The sequence below is a fragment of the Armigeres subalbatus genome, chromosome 1 (assembly GCF_024139115.2).
Source record: "Armigeres subalbatus isolate Guangzhou_Male chromosome 1, GZ_Asu_2, whole genome shotgun sequence".
Classification (NCBI taxonomy): domain Eukaryota; kingdom Metazoa; phylum Arthropoda; class Insecta; order Diptera; family Culicidae; genus Armigeres; species Armigeres subalbatus.
In genome coordinates, this window is record NC_085139.1 from 248,843,743 (window position 1) to 248,867,908 (window position 24,166).

Sequence of the window (24,166 nt, forward strand, 5' to 3'; positions counted from 1 at the left end):
AAACCAAAGCGTGAACCGGATACCTGGGACTCCCACAATATCCGCGGCAATAACAGCAAACGATGCCCTGTGCGTATTTAGTGTAAAATATCATGAACATAGTATTCTGTAGCACTAAGAGAAAGAACTGGAACATGCTCACCAACTTAGTTTGTCCTTCTTTGCTTCCATTGAAAACTCGATCACAATGCCCAACTATGGCCGATTTGATGAATATCCTGGTAGTCAGAAGATATGCTTTGTTTTGATACTATTTTGGTTGAAGATTTAAAAACAGAATTAAAACCTGTGCACGGTAAGCCTCTATTCAAGCCAGCCAAAACCATCGGATGACACTCAAATTATAAATCATAATCGACTGAGCGTGGCGGAGCAAAACTATTTTTTGAACCACCCTAGTTATTAGTTTGCTGCTGTCGGTACCGGTGTTTACATTCGCTCCGCGATCAGTTTTAATTCGTATTTTTCGGGCAAAAATAGCAGTTTATATTAGGTTTTCGGTTTAAACAAGTGACTAATTTAAAAAAAAGTGATGTTTAATTTGCATTCTATCAAAATTTCGGGCTGCTCATGTGCGGAGAAGTGAGTAAAAACTTGATTTTTTCAATGCCCTTTGAGAAGAAGTGAAGTGCAATGATAAACCCACCAAATCGCGAACGGCTATTAAATTGGCACGAAACTGCTGATTTATGATATTATTCGAGCCGAAATACACAGGACTCTTTGGAGAAACATGTTCATTATCACGGGAAGTGAATAAATAATAAAGCTTTTGTTCGATGCTGTTCGATGCATTGGAATGTTGATGGGAGAGGAGTGCGGGAGGTGTGGGGTTGACCCGTGGAAGGTCTGGTGGCATATTGACTGCCATCGTGGAACTCTTCCAACTATGTCCTTAACGCAGCCATTAACGACGCAGCGGAGAACAACGTCGTGTATATGGGACGAAGTCGATGGAATGATTGGGTCGACGACCCTAGTAACACATTTCAGTCCGATCTGCTGTGAGCTTTCGAGCGGTCACTATCCTTAATGTCGCCTACAAAGTGATATCCCAGATCATCTTCCGTCGTCTGTCACCACTAGTGAATGAGTTCGTGGAAAATTAATAAGGCCGGCTTCGTTGACGGCCGCTCGACAACGGACCAGCTCTTTACTGTACGCTAAACCCTTCAAAAATGCCGTGAATACCAGGTCCCTACGCATCATCTGTTCATTAATTTCAAGGCGGCATACGACAGTATAGACCGCGTAGAGCTATGGAAAATTATGGACGAGAACAGCTTCCCTGGGAAGCTTATCAGACTGATCAAAGTAACGGTGGATGGTGTGCAAAACTGTGTGAAGATTTTGTGCGAACACTCCAGTTCGTTCGAATCGCGTCGGGGACTAAGACAAGGTGATGGACTTTCGTGCCTGTTGTTCAACATTGCGCTAGAAGGTGTCATGCGGAGAGCCGGGTGTAATAGCCGGGGTACGATTTTCAACAGATCCAGTCAATTTATTTGTTCAGCGGATGACATGAACATTGTCGGCCAAACATTTGCAAATGTGGCCGAACTGTACTCCCGCCCGAAACGTGAAGCAACAAAAGTTGGGCTGGTGAATGCGTCAAAGACAAAGTACATGATTGTGGCCGGAACCGAGCGCGAAAAGGCCCGCCTGGGAAGCAGTGTTACGATAGACGGGGATACTTTCGAGGTGGTCGAGAAATTCGTCTACCTTGGATCCTTGCTAACGGCTGATAACAATGTTAGTCGTGAAATTCAGAAGAAACTGCGGTCAAAAAAAGATTGACCAGCGCACCAAATGTGTCATGTACAAGACGCTGATAAGACCGGTAGTCCTCTACGGACATGAAACATGAGCAATGCTCGAGGAGGACTTGCAAGCACTCGGAGTATTCGAGAGACGGGTGCTTAGGGCCGATGTCCACGTAGCGGTTTTTCAACGCCACTTGCACGCAGCGTTAAAATAACGCTGGTGTGCATCGGCGTGGTGACGCTGCGTTACCGCTTTTTCCCGGTGCACACCTGCGTCTTTTTGACGCCACGTGCACTCTGCGTTGAAATGACGCTACGTGGGCATCGGCCCTTAGGACCATATTTGGCGGTGTGCAAGAAGACGGTGTGTGGCGGCGAGTATCCAGATGGTAGCTAAAGCCGGAAGGGTACGATGGGCAGGGCATGTTGCAAGAATGCCGGACAGCAACCCTGCAAATATGGTGTTCGTTTCCTATCCGGCAGGTACGAGACGGCGTGGAGCACAGCGAGCGAGATGGGCATACCACGTGCAAAACGACTTGGCGAGCGTGGGACGCATTTGAGGGATCGTGGGACGCAAAATTATATAATAACTAAATATTCTAATAACAAGAAAAAATATTTTTTTGGAAAGACAGGAACTGATACAGGAACAGCTGGGTGATTGACATTGGTTTAAGGTCAATCTAAGAAAAGAAAATTTGAAAAAAAAAATCTGGGAGAATTTTTTTTCGATATTATAACGTAACGAAAATAAAATTCGAAATACATTATATCGAGGTATGAATGTATTAAATATCAAATTATAAACATTAAATAATAAATATTAAATACAGTGATCATTCGCTAATTGGGGTATGACTTCACCCCAACTAGCGAATGCCGTTCGCTGGAGCGTTTTGACAAGCGTCAATGTTGTTTACTTTTTGCACTGAACAAAGGAAAATTTTACGCCCCAGAAAATATCGATACCGCTAAAGACACTATATACAAAGACGCGAAATCTGATCCCTGAGCAAATAATTCGACAGGCAACCCTGAATGCGCAACACTGCTCATATTGTATAAAGTTTTCAAATTGGTGTAAGTGATTTTCCTAATTTCAAAAAAATGATTAGTAACGCTTATACCCACGCAAATCAGATAGCAAATACAATATAAACAAGTTGAGAGTCATTGTCTACCATTCGTAGGGGTTTATTAGGCTACATTGATCCAAAAATATTACAACAATAATTTAAACATGTTTATTTGCGGAAGTTAAATTAGCCCTTACCAAATGTTCTGCGTGATTTTTTGGAATGACAGGTCTTCTGCTCGATTGGAATAGCACTGACAGTAAATTTGGAATTCCAATTGGAACATTTCTCGTCTTTGTTTATAGTGTCTTTAGATACCGCCAAACACATCACATCACATTCTGACGTTTAGCTGCTTTTTAATTACGTTCCCGAATAGAAAATACAATAAAATTACGTTAGAATATAATAAATTTACAATACATTTTATTGATGAACATTCTATTCTATTGTTCTTCTATTGTACCAATTGTTATTGTTGTCTTATGTTCTATTGCCTTATTGTTGTTCCAATAAACGTACAATAAATTCTATTGACCGAAAAATTTTGACAATAGAATTACAATAAATTCTATTGTAATGGCAAAAATTTATTCGAGAAAAAAAAAAACGATGTTACGGTAACTAACAACCCCTATTTTCTATTGTCAAACTGCCATTTACAATAGAATTTATGGTGGAAAACAATATTTTTAATTGTTATTCTATTGTGGGCAATAATAGAGTTTATTGTAATTACAATTAAATTTATCGTATTGTTACAATAATTTCTATTGTAATTCTATTGAACTTTTTTACTCGGGTTTCGCCCAAATTAGCGAGCCCCCAAATAAAAAGCGACCCAACTAGAAAAAACAAACAATTAGCAAACGTTCACTGTATTGAATTTGAAATATTGAATATTATATTGTGTATCCGGAATAAATTTATACCGCTTTTTATACCGAAGTTGGATTTTTCTCCAGATACAGGCAACTTTCCCAACTTCGGAAGTAGTGCGCTGGATTCCCCTGAAGATGCGCTAAACAACGCATCCATTAGTTTGACAGATAAAACTTCGGAAGAAAGTTCGGTTCGGAAGTCCGGACTTCCGAATTCTAAGTTGGTGCTACGCCGACAATATATTTATTAAATATTAAAGTGTTTCTTAAAGTCTTTTGATCACAGAAACTTTTTATGAATGCTACAGAAACATATTTTGGGTTTAATAAATGGAGGGTGTAGAAAGTACTGTCAACATAAAAAGATGATCAGCAGTACAGTGATCGTTCGCTAATTGGGGCACGACCTCATCCCAACTAGCGAATGCCGTTCGCTAATTGGGGCGTTTTGACAAGCGTCAATGTTGTTTACTTTTAGCATTGAACAAAGGAAAATTTCACGCGTCAGAAAATATGAATCCCGCCAAACACGGAAACAAAACGTCAACGCGTTTTTGGCATCACATTTTGACGTTTAGCTGCTTTTTAATTGGGTTTCGTCCCAACTAAAAAGCGCCCCAACAAGAAAAAAACCAATTAGCAAACATTCACTGTATTGCAATATCATTAAACATATTATATTATATATTTGATGGGCTACAGCTCTTCGATGAACCTACGCCGAATGGAGTATCCTTCTCCACTGGACTCGATCCTGGGCCAATCGCTTCCAGTCGCCCTGGACATTGAGCGCCCTCAGGTCCTCTTCAACTGCAAAAAGCCATCGTGTACGCGGCCTTCCACGAAGCCTGCGGCCTCTTCCGGGTTCTCTACTAAATATTATCTTCGCTTGACGTTCTTCCGGCATACGAACAACGTGACCAGCCCACCGTAGTCTGCCGTGGTGTATAAGCTTAATAATATCCAGCCCTTTATACACCTGGTACAATTCATGATTCATGCGACGCCGCCAGATACCGTTCTCCTGTTTACCGCCGAGTATTGTCCGCAGCACCTTACGCTCAAACACTCCGAGAGCTCTCCGATCAGCCTCCTTTAACGTCCATGTCTCGTGGCCGTATAAAGCCACCGGAAGAATCAGAGTAGTATACAGCGCGAGTTTTGTTTTCGTTTGCAGACTACGGGACTTAAGCTGGTTACGAAGTCCGTAATAAGCCCTATTTGCAGCTGCAATACGCCTTTTCACCTCGCGGGTAACATCATTATCGCACGTCACTAATGTTCCAAGATACACAAATTCTTCTACCACTTCAAATTTTTACCATCCAGCACCATTTCGCTACCACCACCACTAATGAACCCACGTTGATTGCCAGCGACCATGTACTTCGTTTTGCTGGTATTGATCGTGAGTCCAATCCTCGCTGTCTCCTTCTTAAAAGGCACAAAAGCCTCTTCCACGGCACGGCGATCAATTCCGATAATATCGATATCGTCCGCAAATCCCAGGAGCATATGCGATTTTGTGATAATGGTACCGCTTCTTTGCACACCAGCTCTCCTAATCGCTCCCTCGAGCGCAATATTGAACAGTAGGTTCGAGAGTGCATCACCCTGCTTTAATCCATCTAAGGTAACAAATGACGTCGATATTTCATCCGAAACCCTTAAGCCCCAAACGCAATACAACGGAACGGCGACGGAAACGGCAAATTAGACAGAAAATATATAGGCTAACTGTCACATTTTCCGTTTCCGTCGCCGTTCCGTTGTATTGCGTTTGGGGCTTTACACTTGATTTCGATCCGTCCAACGTTATACGAATCAGCCGTATCAGTTTCGCCGGAAAACCATGTTCAAGCATAATTTGCCATAATTCATTCCGTTTCACTGAATCGTACGCCGCCTTGAAATCAATAAACAGATGATGTGTCTGCAAGTTGTGCTCCCGGAATTTATCAAGGATTTGTCTCAGGGTAAACATTTGATCCGTCGTTGATCGGCCCTCACGAAAACCTGCTTGGTATTCGCCGACGAAGGACTCTTCAAGCGGTCTCAATCTGTTGAACAGGATACGGGACATAATTTTGTACGCCGAATTAAAGAAGGGTTATTCCTCGGTAATTGGCGCACTCCAGTCTGTGCCCTTTCTTAAAGAGAGGGCAAATGAGGCCGTCCAACCAGCTAGCAGGCATTTCCTCGTCTTCCCATATTTTCGACATAATATGATGCAGAACTTCATGAAGCTGCTCACTGCCATGTTTGAGAAGTTCAGCCGGGAGCTGGTCCTTCCCCGCAGCCTTATTGTTTTTCAGCTCTTTGACAGCTTTTTTAACCTCATCTAGTGTAGGTGACTCCACAGCTTGTCCATCGTCGCTAATATTTATTCTGTTCACCGATGCACCGTCACTTCCTCCATTCAACAAAGTCTCGAAGTGTTGCTTCCACCTGGCAGCCACTTCAGTTTTATCTGTCAGCAAATTCCCTTGTTGGTCGTTGCACATGACGGGAGATGGCGCTGTCTTTCTCCGCACGCCATTGACAGACTCATAAAACCTCCGCATATCGTTCTGCTCCATTTTTTCCTGCGCCTCACTAATAACTTGTTCTTCGTACTCTTTTTTCTTCCTGCGGTGGGTTCGTTTTTCGGCTGCTCTTGCTTCCTTGTACCGATCTCTATTCGATCAGGTACCTGACACCAACATCCGGCTTCTGGCAACGTTCTTCTCGTCTGTCACTCTCTGACACTCCACATCGAACCAACCCGTCCTGGGTCGCCTCTGTGCAGTGCCTACCACTTCTCGTGCTGTTGTGCTCACCGCTCCATGGATCGACTCCCATAGATCGTTGATGTTGTCGCTAACGTTGATTGCACTTATCCGTTCGTCGAGCTTCTGGCGGTACTCAGCCGATACTCCTTCCGCCGACAATCGCTGGATATTGTAACGCATCGTTCGCTGTGATCTTTCGTTCGATACAGTTGACAACCGTGATCGAATTTTACTGACAACGAGGTAGTGATCAGAGTCAATGTTCGGACCTCTGAATGTCCGCACATCGATAACATCCGAGAAATGGCGCCCATCCACCAGAACATGGTCTATCTGGTTGCAAGTTTCACCATTTGGGTGTCTCCAGGTGTGCTTTCGGATGTTCTTTCGTGCAAAGTAGGTGCTACTGATGGCCATCCCCCTGGCAGCAGCAAAATTTACTAGCCGTAGGCCGTTGTCATTGGTAGCGGAGTGAAGGCTCTCCCTACCGATTATGGGACGGAAAAAGTCCTCTCTACCGACCTGAGCGTTAGCGTCTCCGATAACAATTTTCACGTCATGCTTTGGGCACTCTCCATAGGCTTTATCAAGACATTCATAAAACGTGTCCTTCACGTCGTCGGATTTATCGTTTGTCGGTACGTAAACGTTGATTAGGCTGTAATTGAAGAATTTGCCCCGTATTCTCAACACACAGATTCGTTCGCTAATGGGTTTCCACCGCATCACTCGCTTCATCTGCTTGCCCATCACTACGAAACCAACTCCATGCTCTGCTTTTTCACCGCCGCTGTGATAGATGTTATACTTGAATGCAGTATTGGTCGTGGGGTCCACGGCTCGGAATTCACGTTCTCCGGATCTAGGCCATCTGATTTCTTGAATAGCAGCCACGTTCACTCCAACCTTCTGCAGTTCGCGAGCCAAAAGGCTCACTCGTCCAGGTTCATTTAGGGTCCTGACCAGTACTGGAATTTCTCATTTTCAATGAGAGATATCACGCGATGTTTACATATCTGCCCCTTTCAATATCTATAGAAACGCGAACGATGAATGGCATGCTTCAAAAATCTCAAAAAATATTTGTCCCGTGACAGAGCATGAAAGTGTTCAATATCTGCTTTATTTATGTGTTTATTACCACTTTTAACCCGGTGAATTGATGGAATATGATTAATTTATCGACTAGTCACTATTCTTTGCATATATCTATTGAAATAACTTAGAAAGTTAAATTTTAAAATAAAACATAACATCCTTTCATGACAGCCTTTCATGAGAAATTGATCAAAGAACCCACGATTCTTTCATTTGGTCGTCTGAAATAGAAAAAGGCGCTTTGCTCTCTGTCTTATGACGATCACGACTTATTCCAGTACTGGTCCTGACATTCCAGGTACCGAGTTTCCAATCATAGTCCTTATTTCGTTGCCGGGTCGGTTGCCAAAAATAACGTTCTCTTTTTCTTCTATCTCCATTTTTCGTGGTATTTAAGAGGCTTCAGTAAGCTACCTTACCGGGGTCGCGTTACCTACATCGCGATGATGGGGCTGCCACCTTAGGTATAGCTGACGCGATACAGCATTTCGTTAATCAGCCGCTGGGTACCAGGCAGACGCTGTTTGAGCCGCACCTCCTGGTGAACAGACGCTCGAGGCGTACCTTCTCACTCTAGCTGATGTCAGAAGGACAACAGTGCCCAGGCTGCACTACCAGCTAAGTACACAACCCTTAGCTGGCGGTCTTTTGTCATCGGACGACCCGTGGAAGCGTGAGATAGGGACTTGTGGGGACCAGAGCTCTGTTGGGCGCTCCTTCCTTGATGTCAACCCACCATTTTGCAGCTCATTAAACATACTTGACACAAAATCAATTGATGATGATGATGATGATACTACCATCTATTGTGGCAAGGCACCTGCCGATAGCACTGGCCATATCTGACAAACGATTTGATCATGATTACAGTATCCCCCCGCTTATCCGGACCTCGCTAGTCCAACGACTCGTTAGTCCGGATCTCGCTAATTCGGAATTTTCCGGATTAAAAAGTATCAACACCCATTTAAACACATTATGCTGTCAGTTTTCAAATTTGTGCTGTGATTTTGTTTTGGTTCATTTGTATGGATTTGACAGTCGGATTAACGAGAGAAACCCCGATAGTCCGGCCATACATTTGTCGGATCAGCGGGGGTATACTGTATATTATTGTTTGTATTTCATCAAACTCCTGTATGAAGGGCCAAAAATGGGTGGGGTGGTTCCATAAGCAGAGACACTTATTTACAATGATATGGAAATGCTAATATCATCTTCCAAACTTGGACGTACATGTTCATGATAGCATTAGAGGCGAAAGTATAGAATTGATAGTTCCGTTAGGATACGGCAGGCATGAAGAATGTTTTTATAGAAGTCGATTTGAAAGCGAGCGGAGGGCAATATTTGTGATGGCACATGGCTTTCAAATCGACTTCTATAAAAACATTCTTCATGCCTGCCGTATCCTAACGGAACTATCAATTCTATACTTTCGCCTCTAATGCTATCATGAACATGTACGTCCAAGTTTGGAAGATGATATTAGCATTTCCATATCATTGTAAATCGTTTAACTTCACGTAGAAGTAACACGCACGAAATCATTAATTTAGAGACACTTATGCGAATCCACGGGATGAATAGAGAATCTCCTTTTAGAAGAAAGTTCGTACATACAATAATATAATCTAGCCCTCGTTTCCCAGATTGACCCAATAGATGGGGAGAAGAGCCCGCCCTTTATCCACGAGATGTTAACAATAGGAAGTTGGCGACTTGTTTTTCTTTTGACTCAAAAATCGAAAGGATCATTGTTTAATTTGAAATTCAAAAAATAGTTGAAAAATGCTTCCTCGGCGTTTTCGGTCTTATTTGACGGACGGAATAATATGATTTAAACTAGAGGCCTGAATAAGAGAAACGCGGATAGGTATGTGCCGCCAATCGAACTGTCAAAAAACAGCAGCCAATCGAGCAGGAGTCCTGTCAAGCAGTCAAAATGTTGGCTCAAATACTGAAAACGGCCAAATTCGATTTTATGCCATTTCTAAATAAACAAAATTGAATGTATTTTACATTAGTTTGCAATAATATATGCAAGTCATTTATAGATTATGAAATGAAATTCCATTGTTCATTGGATTCTATTGTTATGTGATGTGCACACATAAAATAGAGGATTGTGAGACTTTATCTACATAAACCATTTCTTCCTTTTCATGTGTTGTTCTTTGATGAAGAAGATTGAATGCAGTGTTGGCAGAGTCATAGTTTCTATCCGCGTTTCTCTTATTCAGGCCTCTATTTCTATCCGCGTTTCTCTTATTCAGGCCTCTAATTTAAACGCACTAGCAAAACACCGCAGAGCACTTGACTCAACCTTTGACAGTTAATATATGGGCCTGACGTTTTGGGCGGATGGTTCGTTCGTTCTAAAATGCTGCACAGTCCAAATATTGCCTTAAATTGTCTTAAACACAAAAATATTTTTTTTACTGATTTAGAATTTTACCAGAATTTTAATAACATCGGTTCAAGTATTCTTGACCGATGCACTATTGTTTGCAACCATAAACGAGGTAGGGCTTAGGGCTTAGGACCCAATTAAACGGTGTAAAATTGCTGTACGGAAAACCATCGTGGGCTAGGAAATTGATCACATGTGCGTATATAACCACCACACGGCTTTGTTCTGAATGCTTGATCAACAACATGGCAGGCAAAAATGTCTACCATTCTGCAATCCTTTTTCCATCGTCAATACTACCAGACCTATTGAGAAGTATTGTTATTATTTGGGGAAAAAAATAAAAATAAACTTAGTTTGAGTTTTGCATTTTTTGTAACAAATATATTCACATTATATTTCGAGTGGATAATTAGTAGGAATGCAACTAAAAAGCACTCGTTACGAGATTTCACGAGATTCAGCCGCTGATTGGAGCAAGAATGTATGTACACCATCGTGAAGTCATGTAGAGTCTCGCGCATTTGTGCGCCTTCATGCAGCATGTAAAAAGGAATTCGAAGAGCGGGAAATGTTTGACAGCCGAGTAACTGCAAAATAATTTTGCTAGTGGGATTGATTTCAAAATATCCCGCTACTCGCTTGAGAGCAGAAAAGCGATTCTATCCGCAGCACCCAGTTCTCAATATAAGATCTAAAACGAACATAACCACAATCTTCAATGTTTGGCTTCGGCACAATAGAAAATTTTGGCTTCAGTTTGACAACCAAATCGATTCTATCCGCACCACCCAGTACCAGACCAATGAGAATAGATAGAAGGTGAGGAATAGGGTGGCTCAAATTAGTATGGGAAAAACTTTTTCCAATTTTTTTGATGGGCCGCCCTCTTATTCGGTTCTATTTGATACCCTGATGCTCTGGACAAAATTTCAGTCAAATCGGTCCACGTTTGGGCGGTGCTAAACTCGTTGGAAGTTTATATGCAGAAATGTATGCAGAAACATCCAAAAACAGTGAATTGCAGTTAAACGGCACAACTTACGATGAAGAACTATGATTCTCATTCAGATCCTTAAGAATTTAATACAGAATGTTATGCAGAAAACCGCGAGAAGATTAGAGTTTGCCCGGCTATGTTATTAGCATTTCTCTGAAGTGGCTTACATTTGAAAAGAAATAAATTCACTCCTACAACACTCCAGTAAAATGCAAATATCTTTGCCTAATAAACTCTAATCTTCTCGCGGTTTTCAGCATAACATTCTGTATTTAATTCTACAAGAACTGAATAAGTATCATTGTTCTTGATCGTAAATTGTGCCGTACAACTCCAAATCACTGTTTTTGGATGTTTCTGCATACATTTTTCCATATAAACTTCCAAAAAGTTTAGCACCGCCCGCCCCGTTGACCGATTTGGCTGAAATTTTGTCTATGGCATCAGGACATCAAATAGAACCGAATAAGAGGGCCCATCAAACAATTTGAAAAAGTGTTTTTTGAGCCACCCTAGTGAGGAAGAAGACCAAATGCAAGCGTATTAGTGGATAATAGAAAATGTAAACAGCAAATGGTGACGTACATATTTGCACGGCTTCTTATGGGAGCTCGTTCGAATGTAGTAATGAGCTTTTTCGTCATACACGAAAGGCACGCACACAATACAAGACAAAATTTTCAAAACGACTTATCTGCTTTTGCAAACAAAGATTTAAACGACGATTAGACGAATCTGATAGCTCTCCCACGCGAACCAAAACCACCAATAGGTAGGTGAAGGTTTCCACTACCTGTTGATGGTGCTGGTTTGCGTGGGAGAGCCATCAAATTCGTCAAATCGTCGCTTGAATCATTGTTTACAAAAGCAGATAAGTCGTTTTGAAAATTTTGTCTTGAATATCCCAAGTAACATTTCAAGTTTTATTCCGCTCTAGAAATGGTTTTCAAGATCGAATTACAAGAAATGACAATAAAACCCATTACTACAGGATTACCTTCTGATGACCACTATAAGAGTAAGATATGTCCAAGTGGCCCTCTCTAGATTACCACTATAAACCTCTTATAAGAGTATATAAAATCCGTTTCAAGCCGCCCGCAAAAAGGGAATTTGGTTGCGGCAGCTGTCAAAAATTTGCTTTGAAAAAGAGAAACAAAATCTTACAAACAAATAATAACAAACTAAAGTGTTGATGAAAATCATGATGAGGATGACTACAAAATAATACTTTTTAAGTTTTTCTCCAATGTACTTTCATGGAAACGAGGTGCGCGCTCGATTTCATAGTGAAAGCTAGTGCAAAAATGAGATTAAGCACTACGCGCCCGCAAAATAATATAGTTTTGGGCAATGAATTTAAAATTATTATAATATTAATAACGTAAATCTTCGCTAAACTAATTGATATTACACCCAGATATGTTTGTTTTTTTATATCCTTTACCAAAAATGTGTCTTTTTGCGACGAAAACACCGTCTAATCATAAATTCCAGTGATAAATTTCACTGACTTGAGGATGGTTCTCCATTTCCAATATGGCCATCATAGATTTCGATCAGAAAAATGTTGCTCTTATTAAACACCGTTATAAACCCTTTGCAATGTAAATATTCTTATTGGGGTTATTCATTTGACCACATTACGACCCAAAATTATGGCTTTGATCAAGCTTTGAAAATTAGACTTATTATCTCGCTTATTATGCTCTTCGTTACAACCGTAGAGCTGCTAACAAGACCAGTCGGCATTTGACGTTTGAAGCTTTTCGAATAGATTTATTAGAGGTTTATTGATAGCAATAAGATCGCTAATAAATCTGAGCAACTAGCCATGGTGACTGCTGTCATAAATCCGCTATAAGAATTAAATAAATCTAACAAGCATGAAAATTGTTACTTGGGATATGAATTTCCATACCTTAGTATTTATTTACATTGCTACCAGACATAGGATACAGAAATTTTATCCTTTTTCATTTCATGCTCCGTTTGTTTGAAATATCCGCAGCAACCATCTCAAAAAGTGGTATCCAGCTTTCCACGCTAGCCATAATGGCGGCTGCTATAAATAATTCTGACAGCAACTGCTTCCGACGCTTAACTGATTTCGACGCTGATCCGTATCTAGGCAACCAATTCACTTTGTTTATTTATTGATGGAAGGAAAAACGGTTTTCAATCGCGGAAAAGCAAACACAAAGACTTTGGGCAAAAAAGTGCAGCGTTTATGCTAATTTAATATCAAATGTTCTTACTTTTAGGTCTCAACATCGAAACACTGAAGCATAAAACTATGGATTTGGAATATTGATCACTGATGTGAGTTTTTAGCATTTGGCGTTTCGTGTACGGCGAGCACTCGAAGAGTGTTAAATACATTGAAGCCAGAAACACTGCAGTACATTTCCGTACTATTCAAAATGCACCACGCCAATAATCTAGGCAACTAGTGAATTTTTCTGAAAATTACTTGACTTCCGATCTAGTTCTGTTCTAGTTTCTGAAAATTACTTGACTTCCGATCTAATCGTGACCCTTTCATTCATATTTTTACGCTTTGTGAAGTTTGTTTCAGGTGTGTTCAACACTCAATCGTTCATTGATAGTTCTGCAGGAACAGAAAAAAGTGGGAGGATCAGACATTTCCCCATGATAATTGAATTTGTATACTATTATTCGAACACAAAGGTACTTTTATGTTCAGGGAAGTCAAGAATATTCTCGCCTCAAAATATTCAACCCAAAAATGGCCAGCATGATCTTCCTTTGTAGCCACGCATTTTACCGCAGGCCTGAAGAAGTTTCTAATCAAAATTAACAGTGGACAATTTAATAAACACACCACAAGTAACCATTTAATTTACCTGCAAAAAAAATCTCAATGTAACGCCAAAACAAAGAAAAAGTCACATAAAGAACAGTCCTCTAATAATTACCTGTACTGGCAAATAAATTAAATATATAACACAACAAATTTCAAATTGAAAAGCATTTCTTCAATATACCTACATACAACTACTTCCTGATTGTAATTTCAACAAAAAGAATTTAAATACAAAACCCGCTCTTTTTTAATTCTATTTTTATATATATTTTTATATGGTAAAATGTAATATTATCACCATTTCGTATAGTAATTCAAGCATATAAAAGAAGCTTCAAGAAAAGTATAAACCAGAAAAGAATATGACCTGAGCCATTTGAATACCTATGCAGATCGACGGTTTCATGTTTCGTTATATGTATATTAAACAATTAAGCGAACAAATATGCCATCATAGGATGTCTACATTTTGTGATAATTTATAGATTGGTAGCTGATGGGAAATCAAAGCAGTTTTCAGCGCATCTGTAATTAGAACTCCACTATCGCTTAAAAACTTTATTGTGGTTTTTCTTCAAAAATTTTGCATACAAAGAAGGTCCTCTACATCTATCTGCCAACACAAATGTGGCTGGACTCGTAAACTTTCGTAGAGTAACTTATTTTCGTGCTTCCATGCTAAAATATACAATATTATTCAATTAGATACCTAATCACAGTAATTTACCTTCTCGATTGAAAATAGTTTTTCAGTAAATAAACAACGTGAATTGGTTGCTGAGATACGGGTCAGCGTCGGAATCAGTTAGGCGTCGGAAGCAGTTGCTGTCAGAATCATTTATAGCAGCCGCCATTATGGCTAGCGTGGAAAGCTGGATAGAGCAGGTCAATTTATTACATTGGTCCAAAATATGGTTTAAATCGATGATTTGTATCACTGGTGAAGTTGCTCTAAGATAAGGTATACTGTGATGTGATAGAAACTACTTTGCCGATCAGTTTATGGGCTGACTTCACCCACAATACGCATGTGTGCGTTGTGTAGGTGGTTTGTTATTATTATTATTGCTTTATTTTGTTTTCCATACTTTGTTCACAGTCATCAGAGAAGCAAAATATTTTTTCTTGTCGAGTTTGACCGTGAAAAGTGCACTCGCCATTGTATGATGTGTAATTTTTGAAGAAAAACTTTGTTATTTGTTGTTGCCTCTTCATTGATTGATATGAGCGTTGTTATAAGTGATCGAAAACAATCATAACTAGAAGAGTATGATGAAATAATTCCCACCGAGCGTAGAACAAATTTCTATTCATAGAAGGCAAATCCAATTAGGGTAGAAAAGTTTGTCTTCCTGGCTGTGATCGATCGATTAGTATTCCACGAGTGTGACATTGGAAGTTAAGAAGTTGCAGAATGTTGAGCGAATACTCAAATCTCTCCACCGATGGCGACGAATCCAGCAGCTACGCGGAGAACACCGAAGACGACACGGAGGACGATGTGTTCTTCCAGCTGAGTGGTGGCGCCGTCGAGGATGGGGTCGGAAATCGGGGAAGGCTGGTGACCATCAATCAGTACGCGCAGGATGTGGTGGATTTTAGTTCCCAGTACGGGAGCGATACGAGCATTTCATATACGGCCTACAATGTGACCGGGAAACCGTCCAAGTATCCGGATTATGGGGATTTTCCGGAGACATTCGCCTTTGTATGTTATAAAATTAATGTTAGCAGAAGTTGCATGATGATAATCCGATTCTGTTTGAATTGCAGCGTACTTACGGACCGTGGTGGAAACTGGCACCTTCGGCACAGAGAGACTTCAGTACCCGCAACGTCTCCGATGGGATTCCAGTGGATGATTACATTCTGCTCCGATTCGAGGAACTCGTCTATCCAGAATCGATTAACATCTTTGAGACGTACAACCCGGGAGGTTTGGTTCGCATTTGGGCACACACCGAGGAATGGGTCTGTTTGTGGGACGTTTGCGAAGCGGATGAAAGTTGTTTGGTGGTCGAACGAAACAAAGCTCGAGTGTTCTCTCCGCGGTTGAAACAATGTCCACAACCAACTCGTTACATCCGGTTGGAGTTCAATCATTTCCATCTGCAGTATTCGACTCAGTTGGACGCGGTTCTGTTGATCGGACAAAAGTTTGTGCCTTGCGGAAATCTTAGAGGAAAGCAACAACTGATTTCACTTGTGGAAAAGGGTCCTATTCAGAAGAAGCTTGAGCTGGAGAGATTCCGCCCGGTCCCGGCTGCCAATCGGGAGGAGATCCTTCAGGACTTTCTGCGCAATGGGCTAGACGAGTTCGTGCGTGGATTGAATCAACAACAATCTTCTACCGAATCGGAGAGTGACGGTCACAGTAAGCCGTCAAACGTCGAAACCAGTTCCGTGGTCACCGTTTTGACGCTGGACCAGCTGCCCTACGAAATCCTATTTAATGTGATGTCCTTTCTGGATCTGAAATCGCTCTATCGATGTGGACGAGTTTGCCGCACGTTCAATCAGATCGTGGCGGTGAATTCTCTACTGTACGCGGAAATCAATCTCAAGCCGTACTGGAACAGTGTTTCGACGACGCTGCTGGAGTCGCTGAAGAAGAGATGTGCCTACACCAAGAAGCTGGATCTGTCGTGGTGCGGCTCGTTCAACAAACTCACAGCCACCGATTTTAAAGAGTAAGTATCGATGGTTTATGTGGTTGTATTAAATTTTTGGTTCAATTATTCCACATCTTGAATACACTATTTTGTTTCTTTACCACCCTTTATAGATTTCTTGCCATCTGCGGCAGCAACCTGACCCACCTCCGACTGGACTCGTGTAAGTTCCTCTCCACCGGCAGTTGCCTTGAAGCCATCGGTTCCCACTGTTTCGAAAATCTCCGAGAGCTCACTCTCCAAAACTACCACCCGGAGGTGGAAGATTTCTCCGGCCTGTACTACTTCCGCAACCTTGAACGCCTGGACCTGAATCGGACCATCATCAACACCGACGCGCTTCTGATCGTGCTGGCGCGGAACGAACACCTCCGCCACCTGAACCTGGCGTTCTGCTCCATGGACGTCAACATGGACGACATCGCTCTCCAGATCTCCAAATACAACCGGCAGCTGATTTCGCTGGACATGTGGAAGTCCCACTCGCTAACTTGCCTTGGTTTGGAGGCCCTCAGCAAGTGCACCCTCCTCGAGGAGGTCGACTTCGGGTGGTGCCTCCGGGAGGAACCCTCGCCGGGGGAATCCATCCGGTTGCTGGTCCAGAGCTGCCCGCGGCTGAGAAAACTCTTCCTGGCGGCCATTCGGGGTCTCACCGATCGGGACCTGGAGGTGATCGCCAACAGTTGCGAGAATCTCGAACAGCTGGACCTGATGGGCATCATGGGCATTTCAACGGAGATGTGCTACCGGATTCTGTGCCGCTGCCGTAAGCTGAAACTGCTGGATTTGAGCTTCTGTGATAATTTGGATAACCTGCAGATTGCGCTGTGGCGGGATTGTTTCGATGTGGCCATCAAGCGCAGCTTTGTGGACTTTGCGGCGGCGCGTGGATCGGAGTTTTGAGCTCGAAGGTTGTGAGATATTTTTAATAGTTGGTCATAGCATTCCTGAATTTTCGTTTCATCCTGTGTTCTATGAAGAGATTTATTTTACTATGTGATTCGTAGGAAAAGCGTATTTACTGCGCGAGGAGAAGAGTTTGCATACAGAGTAATAGGTATTTTATCTATATTTATACGACTGAATTGTCTGTATGGCGATACGATTGAGCCGAAAACGAGGTTATTAAATAGATTTAAAGTAATAAGACCTGAATTTTCTTATTTATTTAAGTTTGAAAGAATGTTAGAGAGGCAAACCAAATTTACTAAAACTGTTATAGATTGGCAGGGAAAGTAAAGATTTCCAGCATTTTCTGCTAAGGAAGTGCCAAAAACCCCAATAAAAACTAAAAACAATTTTAGAGCTAATATTGTGTCTTGTTCCAGTTTGATGATAACAGTCATAGTTTCCCTTTTATTACGAATAGATGATATGTTTACTACATAGTTAGTCGATTTTTGTCAAAACACATGTTGTTAATTACAAACTTAATTTCACTGATTTCGGATAACGCACATTAGTTTAAACCCAACATAGACGATTAGAAGTGGTTTTTATTTTTCCTAAACCTAAATGTTCACAATACTGCAACACAGTACATAAGATTAAATGCACACCCGACGGAGGGAGATCGACCGACGTGAACGTGGCAAAGTTTATTCGAGACTAATAGATAGGTACATTTATTGCTAACTGGGACCAGAATGACTGCGTGCGATGTTTTCTAACTGTTGCTCGGTGGAATTGATGATGATTTTTTTATCTATTATCAACAGTTAGTAAGGGAAAGGGACAAAGACCAAGATACTCGTGGCGACTCAAGGTTAGAGTTGAGGGTTGGGATTTAGGTATGAGGTATTTCAGCTGCTTATCCGGGTATTTGATGTCATGTTTGGTTTGGCGTAGCGTCGTGCTCGGGTTTTGGTTCTTCAGGGAGCATCTTCCAAATGGCCAGAGCTTCATGGTACACGGAACAATGAGACAGAGACAAGAAAAAAATGGAAGTATTAGACTTTGATGTCAGACGAGCAAAGAAAGGCATAGATGGCCTGCAAATAAACCACATCGCGATCTCACAAAACACTTCTTTGTTCCCGGAAGGCCTATCCTGGTAAACTGAACCACCTGGGACCTTCATAGTGTTTCCCTTGATGAGGCCATGGGGTGACTGCAGTGCCTAAAACACTCTAACTGTTCGGACTCGGACTGTTAGCGGACTGTATAGATAAGGTCGGAATTAATGCACATAGAAAAACGTGAAGTTCAACTTTCAATCTCACTTTCGTTTATTGTAATTAATAATTTCACTTTCTTCTTCTTAGGATCATCTACTTGCTGCTGCGTGTTGATCGGTTGGTAGTCGTGTACAAACTGAAACCAACGTCCTGTTCGCGCTCTTTCATAGCTTGAGAATGGTGTCGCGCTGCTCTATTTCCGCTGTCTCAAGTTAGCTGACTGTGAACGTCATCAATAATCAGTGGCGTTCCAGTTTATCATCGTCTGTGGGGGCAACTCCACGGTGCGGCGCCGAACATCTTCCCCCCGGTTGAGTTACCTCAACAACTGGAACTGGATCTAGGTGATTGTCTTCGATGGGAAAGACGGATATTTTGGTTATTGGACGTCGATAAGTTGAACCATCAGCGACCACATCGACCGCTCGCACAAGTCCATCGTCGCCAGGATATACCGCCTAAATTCGCCCTAACTTCCAGTAGAGAGGAGGCTGATTCCTATCGTGGAGCAGGACTACCATATCGGTACGGATGTTTGGCATGGCTCGAAGATTCTTCTTTCGCGGCTGAAGCGTGTTAAGATAGTCTCGGCTCCAAGCACGCCAAAAGTGTTCACGTAAGAGCTGCAAATGCTGCCATCTATCCAAACGATTGGCGTTTAGATCTTCCAGTGATGGTTCCGCCATTGCGGTAAGTGGACGGCCAATAAGGTAATGCCCTGGAGTTATAACCAACGGATCGGCGGGATCATTGGATACGACGAACAACGGGCGTGAATTCATCACGGCTTCAATTTCGGCTAGTACTGTACTGTCGTCATACGCATGTTTGTCCCATGTTTGCTGGGATTTCTATGTACATGGTACAGTTATGCGTATAACGGCAGTGTAGCGAACTCTTCAAATGTCAACTTGACGTTACCTACTATGCGTTTAAGATGCGTCTTGGCGGACTTAACCGCCGCTTCCCAAAGTCCTCCGAATTCAGGAGCGTCAGCTAGTATGAAATGCCACTCGATTTCTCGTGCATGACAAAACTGCTCGATACGCTGTACCGCTTGCTGGGAACGAAACTGATTGTAGAGCTCATGCATTTCGTTGTTGGCACCCTTGAAATTGGTAGCGTTGTCTGAGTGCAATTGTTGAATACACCCTCTGCGACTAATGAATCTCCTCAAACACGCCAGAAAGGCGTCGGTACTGAGCTCAGAAACTGCCTCCAAATGTACGGCCTTGGTGGCCATACAGACATATACAGCTATGTATGCCTTAACGAGCGCGGGTCGTCGTAAACCTTGCCTAATCCAGAAGACCGGCATAGTCCACACCGGTTACAGCAAATGGTGGTGAAGGCACAACTCTGGATGTGGGAAGGTTACCCATTATCTGCGTCGCATCAGTTGGATTGCTTCTGAAGCATTTCACACAGCGCCGAGTAATCTGACGTACACTCTCAATAATCATCACGTCATATTCACGTGAAAAATCACGTAACTGATCTGTCTTGAACAAACGACGATTGTTACGTGATGTTAGTAATGTTCACCTGCAAATCACGTAACTTTTACTAAAAATCTTGGTGAATATGTTTGTATGTACCCGTAAAAAATTAAAGTGAAATTGTGTTAGTGTGATTGCTGCTTCGGTATTTGCGGAAATCTAGCATTGTAAACAATCTTCACGTCCGATTTACCTGAAAACAAATAGGGTGAAGACACCCAGAAATCACCCTCCCCCAGTTTTCGCCCACCTATTTTAAAATCTTCATTTCTCGAAAACTAGTTGTTGGAAACAGTTAAAGTTCAGGTTTTTTCGTGATTGATTGATGCTTGTATGGAAAACCCTTAACTGTAACTGTTTTCAACAACTAGTTTACGAGAAATGAAGATTTTAAAATGGGTGGGCGAAAACTGGGGGGAGGGCGATTTCTGGATGTCTTACCCTATGGTTCTCATCCACCATACTTTTCACGTAAGAGTGACTTGATACTCACGAAAGAATGAAAGACACATAACCTAAACATAATTATACGATTTGCAGAGGTAAGCGATATTTCATGTGCAACTAGGCGGGGATTTTCCGAACCTGCATGTTCTCTCCTTGAAAAAAAAAATCAGCGGAAGTCGGATAAAATTTATAAGATTCGTAGAAAGTAATATGGAAGAAGATAAAGCTACATGAAGCCTATAACTACCGTTTTCGGTAGCGTTAGTAGAAAATTTCTATTCCAGATTTCAACTGCCAAGAGTGAACTACTTTTTGCTTGATTTAACAGCGGAAATAGCAGCAATTTTTGAGAAAGAAACTAGTTCCATCTTTTTCTACAAATCTAATAGTTTTATTCGACTTTTTTCAGTAACTGATTTGTTCTCTCCAACAGTGTTTTCCCGAAGCGCAATGGCCGAATGACAGCATTTTCTGTCTAATGATAAAAACATCATTCTGCATCAAATGCAGTTGAACGCATCAAGTGCATCAACAATGCGAAGAAGTCTCCTGTTTACGGCTGCAGGCAGTCACTAGCTTATTTTGCATTCATTAAAAAACAATTTTGCAATATATTTCAAACCATGTAGTGGTTACCTGATGTCATGTAGCTTTTACTGAAATTTCACGTAACCAGTACGTAGAAATCACGTAAAGTTCACCTGATCAAACACGTAACTACTTTCAAACTTCACGTCATAAGTACTGGAAGATTCAGTCAGATTCACCTGATAAACCACGTAACTCAACGAGGTAAAATCTGGGACGGGACTTGCAAAGAAGAAAAAATATAACTTCAACTGCAACCAGCAAGCGCTGTCACGAATTGTCAGATGCAACCAGCACCTTTTTGTGTGAAAGTATTGGTATCCCTCGAAAAGTATTCCGAATGATTTTATTTTACGAGTACTTTTTCACTTTGAAAAGTATTCTAAAATAGCCGGACAGCTCAATATTGAGCAATTATGAATATGTGTTTTATTCCCGATATAGAAATCATTACGAAAACAAGTTTACAAATCCGCAAATTGCAAACAATTTTATTGTGCTCAGAAGAGTCCACTCGGGGCTTAGGTGAAACAGTCAAGGAAACAGTTGAGAACCGTTGATCAACTGTGATAAAAAGAAGAACAAGTGTCAAAACAAGGAAAAAGAAGCAGCGTCTTTGCTTGTCCCGTCCCAGGGTAAAATTTTGTTCAGGTTACATGCCATTCAGGTCACTCTTACGTGAAAAGTATGGTGGATGAGAACCACATTTATTTTCAGGTAAATATGTCGTGAAGATTTTTCAGAGTGTAGGGGTAGTAGGGGCAATATGAACATACGGGGCAATATGAGCCACCCTCATTTTGAGCTTATTGACAAGTTTTATCATGTAAAAGTTATGCTCCACATATACCTCAACGTGAAAACCGCATTAAAATTCAATTCAAACATGAAAATACACTTGAAAATGTAAATTTTCGCTGCATAGGCAAAATTATTATAAGATTTGAAGTTTATAAATAAGGTTTTGACACAAAACTGATTAAAATACAGGTAAAAAATACACCACAATCAAAAGATATATTAAAATTGAATATTGTGCACACATGTTTGTATTGATACAAATCTGAATTTATCATAAAACTTTTTTTTTCCCAAAACCGGTCTCTATGGGGCAATATGGGCATACCTGCACAGAGCAAGATATCAGGCCTTAAAATGCGAACAAGTTCAAATTTCAGTAGTCAAATACAAGAATATTATCATATATGTAAGATTCATACGGAAAAATTACAACAGCGCATTACTGCGATTGAAACAGAAAAAATGATCATTGACCAATTGAAATGTGGCTGTTCAAACGGTGAAGAGTGACAAATCGGTTCAGTCCGCTGTTGTGCGGTTTTTTAATTTTATTTGGTATGGAATACTCACAACTGTTGTAGGAATATCATATTCTTCCATATTACGATACTTTTTTCGCCTAAATAAAGGTTTTGGATGGGTGGCCCATACTGCCCCAAATGGTGGCTCATATTGCCCCGTATAGTCGGGAACACACATTGAAATCAATACATTTTCAAAAGTGCATTCCAACAATTTCCAAACGCATTTTTTTGTCATTCATCGACGTAATATGAAAGGTAACATTCTCTAGTATAAGTCAACTACATTTAAACGATGTTCTTTTGAGTTTTTCGGCGCTTTTCGGAACGATTTCCTTAGGTGGCCCATATTGCCCCGATCACCCCTATAGTTGAACGAGCATTAAGCAGCCAATATCGCTGACGCAAAGCGTTTATCAGACCTGTCTGACCGATGTGAAGTAACTCGATGTGCATTTCAAGAACCATTATCCGCACGATACGATCCTTATCAGGCAAGATGATTGGGTGGCGGCTTTCGAATGGCATTACAGAGCGATCCTGACGACCACCCACTCGAAGTAGCCCATCATGAAATATTGGCCGGAGGCCGGAGCCTTTTGCAAGGCTCGTTTCGTACGACACCGACACCGTACGACACACAATATGCTGGATCACTTTGAATATAGTCTCGGTTGAAGAGCGTATCTCGGGAACCGTCAAGATGCGTCCGGTTCTACGGTCATTCACATTCTTCTTGCGACAGTTGGTTACGAACCGTAAAACGTAACCGACGATTCGTTGCAGTTTTCGGAAGCTACTATATTGAGTAAAGAGGGGAAGTAATTCTATACTCACAATCGTTGCAGAAACAACCGCATTAATGTCTGGTTAGTCGTCATCAGCAATATATTCGGGACGAAGTACCACATACTCTCCATTGGCAAGGTATTCAGGGCCATGCCACCTAAGTCGGTTGGCTTCTAGAACCCTTGGTATTTGGCCGCGTGAAACGATGTCAGCAGGGTTGTTTTCAGAACTGTTGATGTATTCCCAACGGAAATTGTTGGTTTCGTCTTGGATCTCGGTGATACGATTTCGCACGAAAAGCTTGAGTTCGTTGAGCGGCTTCTTGATCCAGGCTAGCACTATAGTACTGTCGCACCACAGCACGATTTCTTGAAATTCCATTTTTAACTCGGCAATCACCTTTTTCATCAAGCGCGTTAGCAAAAGTGCGCCACATAACTCCTTTCGAGGAATTGATAAGTCGTGTAGTGGGGCCAATTTGAACTTGCTGGTCAACAGCGACATCGTCGCCGTCTTGTCGGGAAAAATGCTTCGAATGTACACACAAGCTCCGTACGCCACGGAAATTGTAATGTAATTCATAGAACATAACGTTGGAGCTGATCTTGGAGTTGACACATCTGGGAACTTGAACCTTGTGAAGGTACGATAATGCCTTTTGAAGTTCTTGCCATTGTTGTGCACATTGTTCGTTGACTTGATCGTCCCATCCTACCTTAATTTTCCACAGATTCTGTGCGTGTATTTTGGCAAGGACGATGGCCGGAGAGAACAAACCAAGAGGATCATAAAATTTTGCGATTTCGGCATACATTACCCGTTTGGTAATCGGCACAATCG

At 41.5% G+C, this 24,166-nt stretch overlaps 1 protein-coding gene across 1 annotated transcript; it reads left to right on the forward strand.

The window, feature by feature from the left end:
- Nucleotides 1–14,915: 14,915 nt before the first annotated feature.
- LOC134212589 (F-box/LRR-repeat protein 4) lies at nucleotides 14,916–17,659 on the forward strand. Its single transcript, XM_062690586.1, has 3 exons — nucleotides 14,916–15,540; nucleotides 15,606–16,522; nucleotides 16,618–17,659. The coding sequence occupies exons 1-3, from the start codon at nucleotides 15,247–15,249 to the stop codon at nucleotides 17,405–17,407; spliced, it is 2,001 nt and encodes a 666-aa protein (XP_062546570.1). The 5' UTR covers nucleotides 14,916–15,246; the 3' UTR covers nucleotides 17,408–17,659.
- The last annotated feature ends 6,507 nt before the right edge of the window (nucleotides 17,660–24,166 follow it).